This window comes from Apteryx mantelli, chromosome 3 (genome assembly GCF_036417845.1).
Source record: "Apteryx mantelli isolate bAptMan1 chromosome 3, bAptMan1.hap1, whole genome shotgun sequence".
Classification (NCBI taxonomy): Eukaryota; Metazoa; Chordata; class Aves; order Apterygiformes; family Apterygidae; genus Apteryx; species Apteryx mantelli.
This window is the reverse complement of record NC_089980.1, coordinates 24,641,203-24,653,225: the sequence shown is the minus strand read 5'-3', so window position 1 is coordinate 24,653,225 and position 12,023 is coordinate 24,641,203. Positions and strand designations below refer to the sequence as shown.

At 45.2% G+C, this 12,023-nt stretch overlaps 2 protein-coding genes across 2 annotated transcripts in view; one reads left to right on the top strand and one right to left on the bottom strand.

Annotated features, from left to right (window-relative positions):
• The first annotated feature begins 285 nt into the window (after positions 1–285).
• On the top strand, positions 286–2,454 carry LOC106482731 (carbohydrate sulfotransferase 9-like). The gene is made up of 2 exons (XM_067294525.1): positions 286–373; positions 1,643–2,454. The coding sequence occupies exons 1-2, from the start codon at positions 286–288 to the stop codon at positions 2,452–2,454; spliced, it is 900 nt and encodes a 299-aa protein (XP_067150626.1).
• A 1,554-nt stretch (positions 2,455–4,008) lies between these two features.
• Positions 4,009–12,023, bottom strand: part of XDH (xanthine dehydrogenase) — a 55,322-nt gene continuing 47,307 nt past the window's right edge. The window contains exons 34-37 of the mRNA XM_067292956.1: positions 11,735–11,800; positions 9,735–9,923; positions 8,384–8,551; positions 4,009–7,383 (exon numbers count right to left, since the gene is read on the bottom strand). Of these exons, the coding sequence (XP_067149057.1) occupies positions 7,333–7,383; positions 8,384–8,551; positions 9,735–9,923; positions 11,735–11,800 (474 nt within the window). The 3' untranslated portion in view covers positions 4,009–7,332. The remainder of the gene's footprint in view (positions 7,384–8,383; positions 8,552–9,734; positions 9,924–11,734; positions 11,801–12,023) is intronic.

Here is a 12,023-nt window from a genome sequence, read left to right as displayed (position 1 = left end):
AGAGCGCCAGGGACTGCACAAACATTGGAAAGGAGGCAAAAAGCCTCCAAAAGCTGGCGCTGCAGCTGTAGGGTGGCAGGCAGTCCTTCATTAGCTACATGCACCTTTTGCACCTCGGGCCCCTGAGCCAAGCTGTTGCCCAAACAGTACTTTAACCCAGGTCCTGGGTGTGTTTTCCCTTAAACAAACACAGGAGGTTCCCTAATCCTTCCCTTGGGCCTGCCCCCGCTCACCAGCACGGTGCTCCGCGTCCCAGTGCCGCGGGACCAGGCCACCAGGCACAACATGCGCTTCCTCCCCCGCCTGCTCCTGGCGGCTGCGCTGGCCACCACCACCCTGCTGGGCTGCTGGCTGCTCCTCGGGGGCCACAGAGGTAACGCCGAGCCCGCGCGACAGCGAAGCGGCAGCAGAAATGCCTGTTTGCACAGCACGGGGCAGAGCAGCCCACAGGGGCAGCTCCCATCGTCGGGGTGGCCCGTTATCACAGCTGGGGTGCGGAAAGCATGCCTCAAAAGCTAGGAGGTGGCTCTCGAGACCGTCACTGCAGCACTGCAAGGAGCAAAACGCTGCTGGAGGGCTGGGGGGGATCGGCCCTGCAGCATGGGGAGGAGTCGGGGGCCAGGCAAGCAAAACGGGCATTTAATACACCTCTTACCCCAAAAATGCATTTGCCTCAGTCCCGTCAATCCAGGGCCAAGCCAGCGTGGGAATTAGCTAATATTATCAGTCAGAGCTTGGGGTGCCTGAAGCTTCAAATAGCTTCAGGCACCACAGTTTTTCCTGCATCCCCTGGTTTTGTTTGTTTGCTTGTTTTTTTCCTAATTATAAAACGTGTTTCTCTTCCCTGTGTGAAAGCCTGCCCAAATCAGTGAAAAATATTTAACTTCCCAAGAACCTGGGAGAACCCATGAAACTAACTATGCCCCCCAGGGCTGCCAAATGCTTGCATTAAGCAGATGTGGCAAACAAGTGGTACTAGTAAAAAAATACAGCAAGGAAAACATTCGTCCTCTGCATTCATGGGAGCTTTAATCTCACTATGGCCTCTTCACATCAAAAATAAGAAGATTAAAAAGTAAGGCACAAAGCTGAAATTTGACAGATTAAAAGCAACTGTCATAGATTCTTTTTATTTGCTTTAGCCTTTTATATTTGCTTTTTTGTCTTCTAGCTTTTATTTGTTTTTTTTCTTTTTATTTGCTTTTTATCTTCATAAGAAAAAATTTACATATGTAAGTGATGCAAGAACTTATGTCATTTGGGTTCCTCAAACACCAGTAGCCTTTAATAATAATCTCCTGGTTTAGCATAGCTTTGATAGCGGCTGATCATATGACGTGTTCTGATGTTAAACAAACAATTACCATTTCCAAAAGTGTTCAGAGGGATCGTATATTTGCATCTACAAAGCAATTTACCCCTCATACGCCTCTCAGAATATTTGCTGCTTGGCAAACTCGCCTCAGTTAAGCTCAGCTGAAAGAGTCACAGGGAGGGGAAAGAGAGGAGTTAAGAACAAAAATTATAGTTTAGTGGAGAACTGGATCCATAGTACAAGGCATCCTGGGCGGCACTGCAGGCTCAAGGGCAGAGGTCTGTTCTGGGCTTTCCTCAACTCCCATGTTCAAATGGTGTTTTCCAGATGACCCGACTTCCAGGGCAGAGGAGGCTGCCCCTCTGACACTGGACACCTTCCTTCATGTCCAGCAGCTCCGGAAGAAGAGGCTGAGAGCTTTCTGCAGCCACTCAGCAAAAGTGGCCACACTGCCGGAGAGCCATGAGGAGCAAGCCCACATGCTCTCCAGTGTGAGGGTCAGCACCAAGCTGGACTTCCTCTATTGCCAAGTGCCAGCGACAGGTATGGAGGGATGGCAGAGGCTTTTGGAGAAGCTAGAAGAGAAAGAAAATGTGACAGTCCCGATGCCACTTCCCTACCCTCGGCAGCACGCTCTGCAGACGCAACTGAGCAAGTTCAACCAGACCATGATAGAGGCCATGATGGGCTCCTACACCAAAGTACTGTTTGTCAGGGACCCTTTCCAGAGGCTGATCTCGGCTTACATGCAAGGCATGGGCAGCAGGCCTTCCTTCAGCAGTTTTGTTCAGGATATTTTAGACAGGGGACAGCACAATGCCAGCCTGGAATCAAAGCCGCTAGTCAGCCTGTGCCGACCTTGTCTCATCCAGTATGACTACGTGATGATGTTTGGCTTCCTCAGGCAGGAGCTGAGTCACCTGCTGCATCGAGCCGGGTTGCCGAAGGACATCCACCTTCCTGAATTCACAGACACCCAGGTGCAGTGGACCTATAAGTGGTTATCAGAGCAGCTATTCAGTGAATTGTCCCTCAAACAGAAGAAACAACTGTCTCGTTTCTATCGCTGGGACCTTTCTGCTTTCCAGTTTTCTAACAGTTTGCTATCAGACCTCCTCAGCACACCAGAGACCTGGTAGAAATACGCTGGCTGGCAGGATAGTTTCAGAGAGCATCAGTTCAAATGCAAATGCTTCAGAAGATCAGCCAGGTTGGGGACAGTCCCTGACTCTGTGACCAGGTGCTGGGAAATTCCCCCTGTCACAGCTCCTAAAGACAAGGCAGGGAACTGAGATAGACCACTGACAGAGAGAGGGTATCAAGGCTCTTTACATTGCTGATTTATGTTTAAATACTGCAGGAACAGGTGCTAGAGAAACACATGGCATGGCGGTGGCACTGGGGCCTAGAAAACCACATGAGAGGAACTGTGATGGGCTGAACAGCTTTCAGAATGCTTTTTGCACCATTTGGGGGTAGGTTGGCCTGGACTCGCAGCAGATCACAGCATCATCCTCACATGCTCTGAAGGCAGTCCCATTTCATTTTCTGGACCTCCTCTTCCTTTTAGCCCAAGAGGTTTGGCAGTAGCTTCAGTTGCATGACAAACCTGCAAGAACACATAGAAGTGCTCCCAAAGGAGCCTATCACCTATTGTCTGTCTACTCTGTGCAAGTAGATGAGAAATGACACAGGATGGGAGACCCTCGTGGGGAAATGCTGGTGCTGTTCCCAGTCCGTTCATGCTCCATGAAGACCAGGCCTGGCCCATTATCTGGTTATACAAGTTCTGTGCAGACCGTTTCCTATTTTAGGACGCCACATCTCCTGCACCCTCAAGAGAGCAGAGTTCCCCCCACTCCAGGGAGGTGCAACAATGCTTGCTCTATTCACAGGTTTTGAGTAACGCCAGGTTCCCCTATACAGGTCTGTCTTAAATTGGCCAAGCCTAGCTTTCACCAGTACTCACTACCAGCGGGTTAGCAATGTGCATGAGCAACTGCCATTTTGGTTCACTTGCTAAAGGTGATGGAGTAGTACTACACCTGTGCTGTGAGCAATGCTGCCATGTGGGCACATTGGCCTGAAGTAGCTGGCTCAAGGTCTAATAGCAGGGAAGGCCTCCAAACCACAGCACCTCATAGTCCCACCCCCTGGGGAAATCCTTGGGAATGCCAAGAGGCTGGGAAAGCCCTCATGGAAACCTCTGGGGCTGCTGCTGGGCTGCTGCTAATACCTGAGCTCAGCACCACCTACCTAGGTCAGATATGCCCACCCACACCACAGAGACAGCCTGCCTAGGGGCTGATGATCTCCCCTTTGCCAATGTCCTGCTGTACCTTCCACCTTGTCTCAGCAGCTGACCAGCTCAGTGGAGGTGGCCAAGTAAGTATTACTGTGTTGCTGTGGAAAACATGGGATGGCTACTGTGAGCTTCTCTTGAAAGAGAAGTCCCAAGGACTCTGCTTTCTTTTGGACTTGATTGCCTACATGACCCAGACAGATGCCTGTACTCTCTGGAAGACTCGCCTGCTGCGTCCTGCTGGGTAGCCTGGAGAAACTACTCCCCCCATCTCCCAGCCTCGGCCATGGAGATGACCTGTGTGCGCCTGGTCTGTCCTTGCCAAGTGCCAAGGATGAGCTGAAGTTCTACAGCTTTTAAATTGTAACAGATTTTAACAGTAGCATACTAGTTTCCAGAATATTTTTTAGCTTTATTTTGCAATGATGTGACATTGACAGATAATTCCATACACATTTGTCTGACAAAGACAGTGATTTGACAACAATGCTCATTAAAGAATGATAGTGAAAACTGTCAAATAAAACTGACCTAAACAATTACTAAAAATTGGCCTCCCTCTCTCACAGAGGGGCCTGCAATTAACAGTGTTAAGACATCAGATCAGATGACCTCCTTTCACCTTCCCACAAACTATCAAGCTACAGCAATTATTGCTTAAGTGCCATTATTGTGCGTAATACTTCACAGTCTAGTAAGACAGCATAGTTCCCCTTCCGAGAACACAGTTTTGGAAGGAGAGAAGCGGGGCAAATTTCCAGATTATACATAACAGTCAAGTCATGCATTCATATTATATTTCACTGAAAAGTACTAGGAAAAGAACAGCTTATCTTCATATGTAGCTTTTCCTTCAGCAATGGCAAGCTGAAATCTGGTGCAGCAGCACATGCAAGAACAGATCTGACACAACATCTAGCAGAAGACAGTACTGTGCATTCACAACAGCAGAGATGTTCTCAGACAGTTCTGTAGTGCAGACCACATTTTAAACAGATATCCCATGGCAGTGCCACTTCTTTCTCCCAGTCCTTTACAACTGGTTCCTTCCTTCTCTAGAGTATCTGGCACTTAGTTTCACTGGAAAGCAATGTATGAAATGTTAAGACAGTGTTAGAGAAGCAAAATAAAATCTCAGCTTCATGTTCCTTAGGGTCTCATACCACCTACACCCTGGCTGGGCATTACATTGCATGTCTCTATATGTCCCCAAACTTCCCTTTTCCTATACCCCCAAAAGCAGTTTCTCCAGATTACTTTGCAATCTTGAATTTATACCCTCCCCCCACCTCACCTCATGTGTTTGCTATCATCTATATTCAAATCCAATACCCCCAAAAGGATGTTTTGTCTTTCTGACAGCCAGTGGTTGTGGAAGGGTAATAAGAGAGCCCTGAACCAGGGTGGACTTTAGAGCAAGGGCTGATAGCTGTGAAACGGTGGATCACAAATACTACAGCAGGAGTGGCTTCACAAGCTAAGATCTGCAAACCATCAAACAAGCCAGCTCTGACCATTGCAAATACACATCAAATTGACCCCCAAAGTGAATAACAAAAAAGAGCCTTGATGAATCTAGTTTAAAAAAATTCAACTGCCAGGCAGTAGCCATGGCTACATGAGATACCAAACCCATTTTGAAACGATGAAAGAAGGTGCTTCCAGAACCACAGGAGATAAACAGCAATTATCCATCCTGCTAGTGATATCCTGTAACATCCCAAGACCTTCTCTGGGAGCAGGACTCTTGCGAGCGCTGCAGCTTTTCTGTAAGAAGATGTTGGAACCTCATCGATATCACACACATTGCCTGTAACTCACCAGGTTCTGCATTATCACATATTACATTTCCTTTGTATTTCTTTTCTGCCTGGTTTGAATGAGATTGTCCAGAAATCACATGAGGTGGAGTGCCATAGAGACAATACAGTTACCAAGCTATGTTACAGACCTTGTATTTTGCATCCCTTCTTGGACATCAAAGAACATGAATACACAGACTCCAGTGGCTGCGCTTGCACACAAATGTTTGCATTTTCTTCTCTGAGAGGTTCTTTACATATTGCCAGCTTTCAGGAAAAGAAAGAAAATGTTCTTGCCCAGTACCTCAGAGTTTAAAAAACACCAATATCATATTTCAATTAATAAAATAATTACATAGCAAGCACAGCAGGCACAAAATACTTTCTGCAACTCATATATACAAATGCCCTTTTTCCAGATGGTAAAACTATAATATTATAAGCTGAGACATAAATCTACACTTTTCATAATTTTATGCCTTGGAGTGCTTCAAAAATGTTTCAGACTGTGCATGCATTGTTAAGTCCTAAAATGGAGACCAATTTCAAGCAGGATGTAAGTGAGCAAAATTTTATTTAAGGCAATGGAGTCACATCCTCTTGCACCATATTTTTGATGGCCCTAGGAGTGCAAAAATAGAAAAAGGACATTTTCATAAAGCTGTGGGCCAGAGAAATGGATAAAAGTTTGCACATGAGCAGGTACAGTACATGGCTGACATCATCTAGAGATAACATGATGCTGCAGTGTTAAATTTGACAGTGACAAGAACTGTGAAAAGGAATGCCCAGCATTAAATCCAGCATGAGAAATGCATTCAACCCAAAAGGAATGAGGTCATCACACAATAAGCACATTTTTCAGACAAGCTATCCCTTTAGCAAAATGTATCCATTCCCTTATATTCAACAAAACTAAGACTCGTCTTGAAAGGAAAGCCAAACCCTGACATAGCAGGCAAGTGACTGACCCTAGAGGGCACTCAGACCCAGCTAATCCCCACCTGTCCCCAGGGCCGGTCTAAATTGCCTTGGGGGCAGTGATCAGTAACTTTCTCTGCTACTCCAAGGTCCTTTCTTTGATATCCTCTCCTATTTAAGAGATGAGTAAAAGATGTGGCAGAGGGAAGGGGAAGGTTGAATGTGTCAAACGAATCAGCATCTTGCTGGAAATCCTCTTGGTATCTCTAGTTGCTGTCTTTAATCAGAGACAGCAAGGTAGCATGTGAACTGAAAATTCATTAAAGCCCTGGTGTAGATGAAGCAGTCCTCATTTAACTTAGGATAAATCAGCTGTTGATCACATTTTAGGGTTTCCGTCTGAACAACTGTCCTTACTTACATACAGATAAGACTTTCACCATAGTTAGCTAACATCAAAACTCCTCCTCATCTTCCTCTAGTGTATATCTGGCTTTGTGTACAGAGGGGACACAATGGGGTCCAGCCCTCAGTACATCTCATGCCCTCCCCCATCTCCATTAGAGGACTGTTTATCTGGGTTCAATGCATTTAAGTCCTTCTTGGCATAACATCAGAAGGTGACTTTTCCCCACAGTAAACAAAAGAAAACCAAACAAAAAACACCTTTTCAAGCTGGTTGATAATAAGCTTGTCTCCTATCCTCGCAGCAATTTTAAATGAAATCTGTAAGATTTTCAATTACACCTGGATAACATCATCATCCACTTACTCTTCATTTAAATTTACATCACAGCTATAATCTGGCAGCAATCCCCCCTCCTAGAGGAAACAATGATTGGACAATGAAATGAGAAAGCTCTATGAATCAGTGGATGAGCCTCATGAAGACTTTTTTTTTTTTTTTTTTTTCCATTATCGTCCTACTGCCTTGTGGTCCCTCTGGTGTAAGCCCAGTTTCATGAGGAAAGTTTGCTCCTCAGACTTTGCTTTTACACATGCACAGACCATGGCTTAAAGGTTCCTGGCTCAGCAGAAGGGCACTGTAAAGAAGAGGAGAAAAAAAATTATAGTGAGCAACAGCAGCAACACATGGAGGTCCCAGCCTGTGTTCAGTGAGCCCTACTGTGCTCCCATTAAGGTAGGTGACTTTGTACCATTGAAGCTCTGAGCGCACATCCCAGCCTTTCTAAATACAAAGGTGTTTGTCTCATGGCACTTCTGCAAGCAGCCTGTGCCTGGCTCTAGTTCAAGGCCAGATGATCAACAGTTCAGGGAAATTCTCAAATCCTTTTATGAGTCCTTCTCACCAGACAGTGATCCAGGTGTTAGGTGAGAAAGACTAAGATATCCAGGTTTTGCAGTTAACTACAGGGGGGTTTAAGCTGACCAAAGCCTGACAGATGCACATGTGGACAGACAGCTATGTCTTCTGAGTCACACTGTAATCAACAGGACTCTGTGCAGGGACCCACACCTGCACAGCCCTGTCACAGCACCCCAACAGAGGAGGAAGTCACAAAGAGACAGTGGCAGGGTTAAATCCAACACTCCTTCATATCAAGGCCGTAGTCTGTAAGGTGACTCCCAGGGTCATAACATTCAGCAGAAGTGAGCACTGTCATTAACACTTTCCTCTCTCTCCCTCCATGAGGAGACCAATAAATCACGCGGTGGACCTGCAAGATGTGATATGAGTTGTGATCTCCTAAGAGATGACAGTCAGGAGCATCAGGGCAACAAGTCAATGCTTTTGCTCTACAGACAGCACTTGGGGGATGAAGGGATGAACTGTGACTTCAGTGATACTGTACGGCAGCCCTTTTTGGAATGTGAGCTCTAACAATGTTGGTCTGTGGATTTGTCTCTCATGTGCTGGCATGTTAAGTAAAGGACAATACACATGAACTAAAACCCAACCGCTTAAGGTCAGAGCCTCCCCATCCTGCCCTAATCCCAGAGCTGAGCAACAGTGACCATCACAACACACTCAGTGTGCAGTGGGCTGGCCAGGGAGCAGACTATGAAACTGGAAGCAACTACCATTTTGGTGAAGATGTCCACACAAGCATTGCGGATCCTCTCTGGGGTGGCAGGGCTGTCCAGCCTGAATGGTTCAGTCACACCAGAGTCCTTCCTCGCTGAGTAGATGGCATCTTTAATGGCATAAAACACTGAGGCAGACAGGAACAGAGGAGGCTCTCCTACAGCCTAGACAGAGCACAGGCAAGAGTAAGGTTACAGCTCAAAACGGTCCTGGCTGAGGAAAGGCTAAGGGGACTAACAGAAAGAAGAGTAAGTCTGAAGTGACAATTGGCCATTACTCTCATTCCTCATTCCTTCTTTGTGACCTCTCAGTCTCCCAGATGTGATCAGCAAGGAAAGACTAAGCTAAAAGAGGCCCCAGTCCATTTAAAGAAGGGAAGACAGTAGGAAAAAATAGCTTTCTAACATATTAAGGCTGTTATAAAGAAAAAAGGGACTAACCCTTTCCCACAGCCCTTTGGATGGGGCTGAAACTGCAGCAAAGGGAATTCATATTAGGCACTTGGGGGGGTTGTCTGGCCAGAGCCCTGTGCTCCATCAGTGGAGGCTGTTGAAAACCAGCAGGAATGCCTCTCACAGGGGTTACACAAGTATTGTGTAGTACAGGACACTGAGGTCCCTGCCAGGCCTTCTTTACTTAATTCTGTGATCAGCATTAATCAACCAAACGGTTCTCCTCATTGATGAAGATGTTTCTGTGGATGGAGGGAAAAGGGAACAGGTGTGGAAGCAGGCAGGCATATACAGATAATGATGTAGGAGGGCCTCTCTAAATGCTCCTTTGAACCATGAATAAAGCAAACTCCTTGATGCTATATATCCAGCTCCATTCTGTGTGGCCCTGACTAGCTGCAGGGAACAGCACTGATTGCAGGGAAAACAGCTGAAGGACACGTGGATTAATAATGAAACTGTAAGTGTGAAGTGAGCACTGGCAAACAGCTAGGGAAGCAAAACAAGGAAACTCAGAAACAACACTGCTGGAAATGTTGAGCCGCATGATGGCTCTGATGCCAGGGAATGGCAACCAGAGCTTTTGGGGAAGACAGCAAGGGAACTGAGGTGCAGAGGGAGGCTGGCAGCCTCTGTTAGAGCAGAGCCTCTGGCACAGCAAAGCCATTTCAGTTCTCTCTTATGGACAGTCAGGGTACTGTGCAGGCTACTTTGGTGCCTCCTTACTATAAGGGATAGTATTCATGTTTCTGGTAAGGAATGCAAAAGCATCCTGACCCCAAAATAAAGCCAGCATAAAAAGGTTAATTATTCAGACACATGCATCATTACTTTATCACACGCAGCTTCACAGAAGTATGTATCAGTAAGAGGCCTGCAGATCTTGCAGATATACCTTGGATGAATAAATCGCCTTGCTATTTGGACAGTCACGGAGAAGAGACACATAGAATTCTGCTGGAATGTCTCCAAACGCTGGGATTTTGTACATCCCAGGCCCTCGAGTATACAAGTTCCCTTCTGGAGAATAGCGCAACTCCTCCATGGTGAAGAGCCCAAGGCCTTGGACAAACGCTCCTTCTATCTACAAACACATCCAAACAAGGTTACATTCTCTCTTTTTTTTTTTTTTTTTCTTTCTTGTTCATTCCTGCTCAAGAACAAACAGTGATGATTTAAAGTGGAGCTTTCAACCCTCCCTTCCTGGCTAAATTCCCACTTTTCATTTCTAAACCTTGCCCCTTCTGCTGAGTACAGCTTGCCACCTTTACGCAATTCCCGTGTCCCCACATAGATGTGGTTGCATTTCCCTGGTAGATGGAGCAATTCACACACATATACAAACAGATATTCTGTAAATGCAAGACAGGAATTTTGTTGATGAAGCAACAAAAAAAAAAAAATCAATGCCAAAATATTGATTTCTCTGTGGGCAAAATAACACTGAATGAGTTGTACTTGCTGATATTTCAAAGGACAAGAAGACAGAGAGAACTGAAGAAGACATATCTGAAAACAAATTATTTTACTTTTTCTATTTCAATATAAAACCACCTCATACTGTCCTGAACACTACATATTCTCAGGTCACCAACACAGACGCCTGCAAAAACACTCCTGTATCTATTCAAATACCAAAGGCTTTCTTGTGTAACTTATTCTACTGAAAGTTTTAGGAGAAAAAAAAAGAAAGGGAGCAGATGTGAGAGGGGGATGGAGGGGGATGTGCTCAAACTATCCTACAAGAGGGAGTTCTGCTGTCTGTGCCCACAGAGAGATCTAACAGACCAGAGCAGCCTAAAGATTCAACACAAACATTCACAAATGTTCATTATCCCGGCAATATGTACTTGCGATCCTGCAGTCATATAACGTCCTTTCCTTCTTTTGCCCCCAGATCCTCTGTAGCAATACATGGAGGGACACAGGAAATCAAGATCTGTTGCATGGGCTCCATATAGCTCATGTCTTTTCTCCCAGCCCAAATCTGACAAACTGGGAAGGCAAAAAGACCCTCTCTTCCCTTGAACACTTCAAAAATGTACTTTTCAGAAAAAAACATTTTGCTTTCAGAGGACTTTCATTTTAACTGTAACAGAGATCTGCACCTCGTGTCCTCCTGTAAAGCCCAAATCCTACACCAGTGTCAGTGGAGTTAAACTATGTCAACATCCAGAATTAGCAGGGAAAATTACATCGTATTGAGCAGGGGAGCATGTGCAAATGTCTAATGATTCAGCCCTCAGTATATCAAGCAACCTTGTGTCTATTACCTTGATTTGCTGAGAGGTGTCATTGTGATTATGACTGAACAGAATATGGAAGAAAGTTTGTCTCTGTCCAGGGAATTTGCAAGCTAAGCGACTGGTTCCAACTTCTGATCAAGTTCCCAGCACAGCAGTACCTGCAGGACTGAATTTACCGCCCTAACTCTTTATTCACACAAGAATTTTCACTGAATTATATGCAACTTGATATGGATGGATAGCAGTATAAAAATCAGGTGTGAGATCTAGTCTACACGTGCCACATTGTAGAAACAGGCCCTGAGGTGAGGTTATTCCATTATATTAGTGTTCTCTGGATGCATTTCTTAGTGGAGGTAGACTGAAAAGCATCAGTGTGGTGGTAACTGAAGAATACCTTGGAGTCTTTCTCAGTACTCAAGCCAAAAAAACCAGGATACTTCCTCACCTAATTCTGTGTCTATTGCATGGTTAACTGGGGGTCAAACTGGTTTTACTAGCAAGCCTAAAATGTCTCACTGGATGATCCATTTAAGTGTAAAATGCTGTTTGCAAAGGCACATGCTGGAGATGAAGAATGGTTCATTTAGAAAACCTGAAATTAGTATAATCACTTTAACATGGTGAAATTAGTGACACATTTCTTTACCTGTCCTATATCTATGGCTGGGTTCAAACTGGTACCAACATCCATAACAATGTCTGTACGAATGTTCTAAAAGGCAGAAAAAGAGAATAAATCAGCACAAAGCATTGAAACTGGGACATTGTGATCTTATACAAGGAAGAGTAATGTATCCAGCGCTACCCACATTTGGCCTTTATTCCTGCAATCTATCTCAACTCAGTTCTTCATCCTGACTTTTAAACTGAGTTCATCCATAAAGTAAAACAAAGGAAGTCAGTTCAGTTTTCCCCAGAGACCCATTGGACCTGTT

What these genes read in the sequence shown, in the direction of transcription:
- LOC106482731 (XM_067294525.1), top strand. Translation starts at nt 286, where the DNA reads ATGCGCTTCCTCCCCCGCCTGCTCCTGGCGGCTGCGCTGGCCACCACC. An exon ending in GCTCCTCGGGGGCCACAGAG is followed by an intron (nt 374 to 1,642) that starts GTAACGCCGAGC and finishes GGTGTTTTCCAG; the next exon opens with ATGACCCGACTTCCAGGGCA.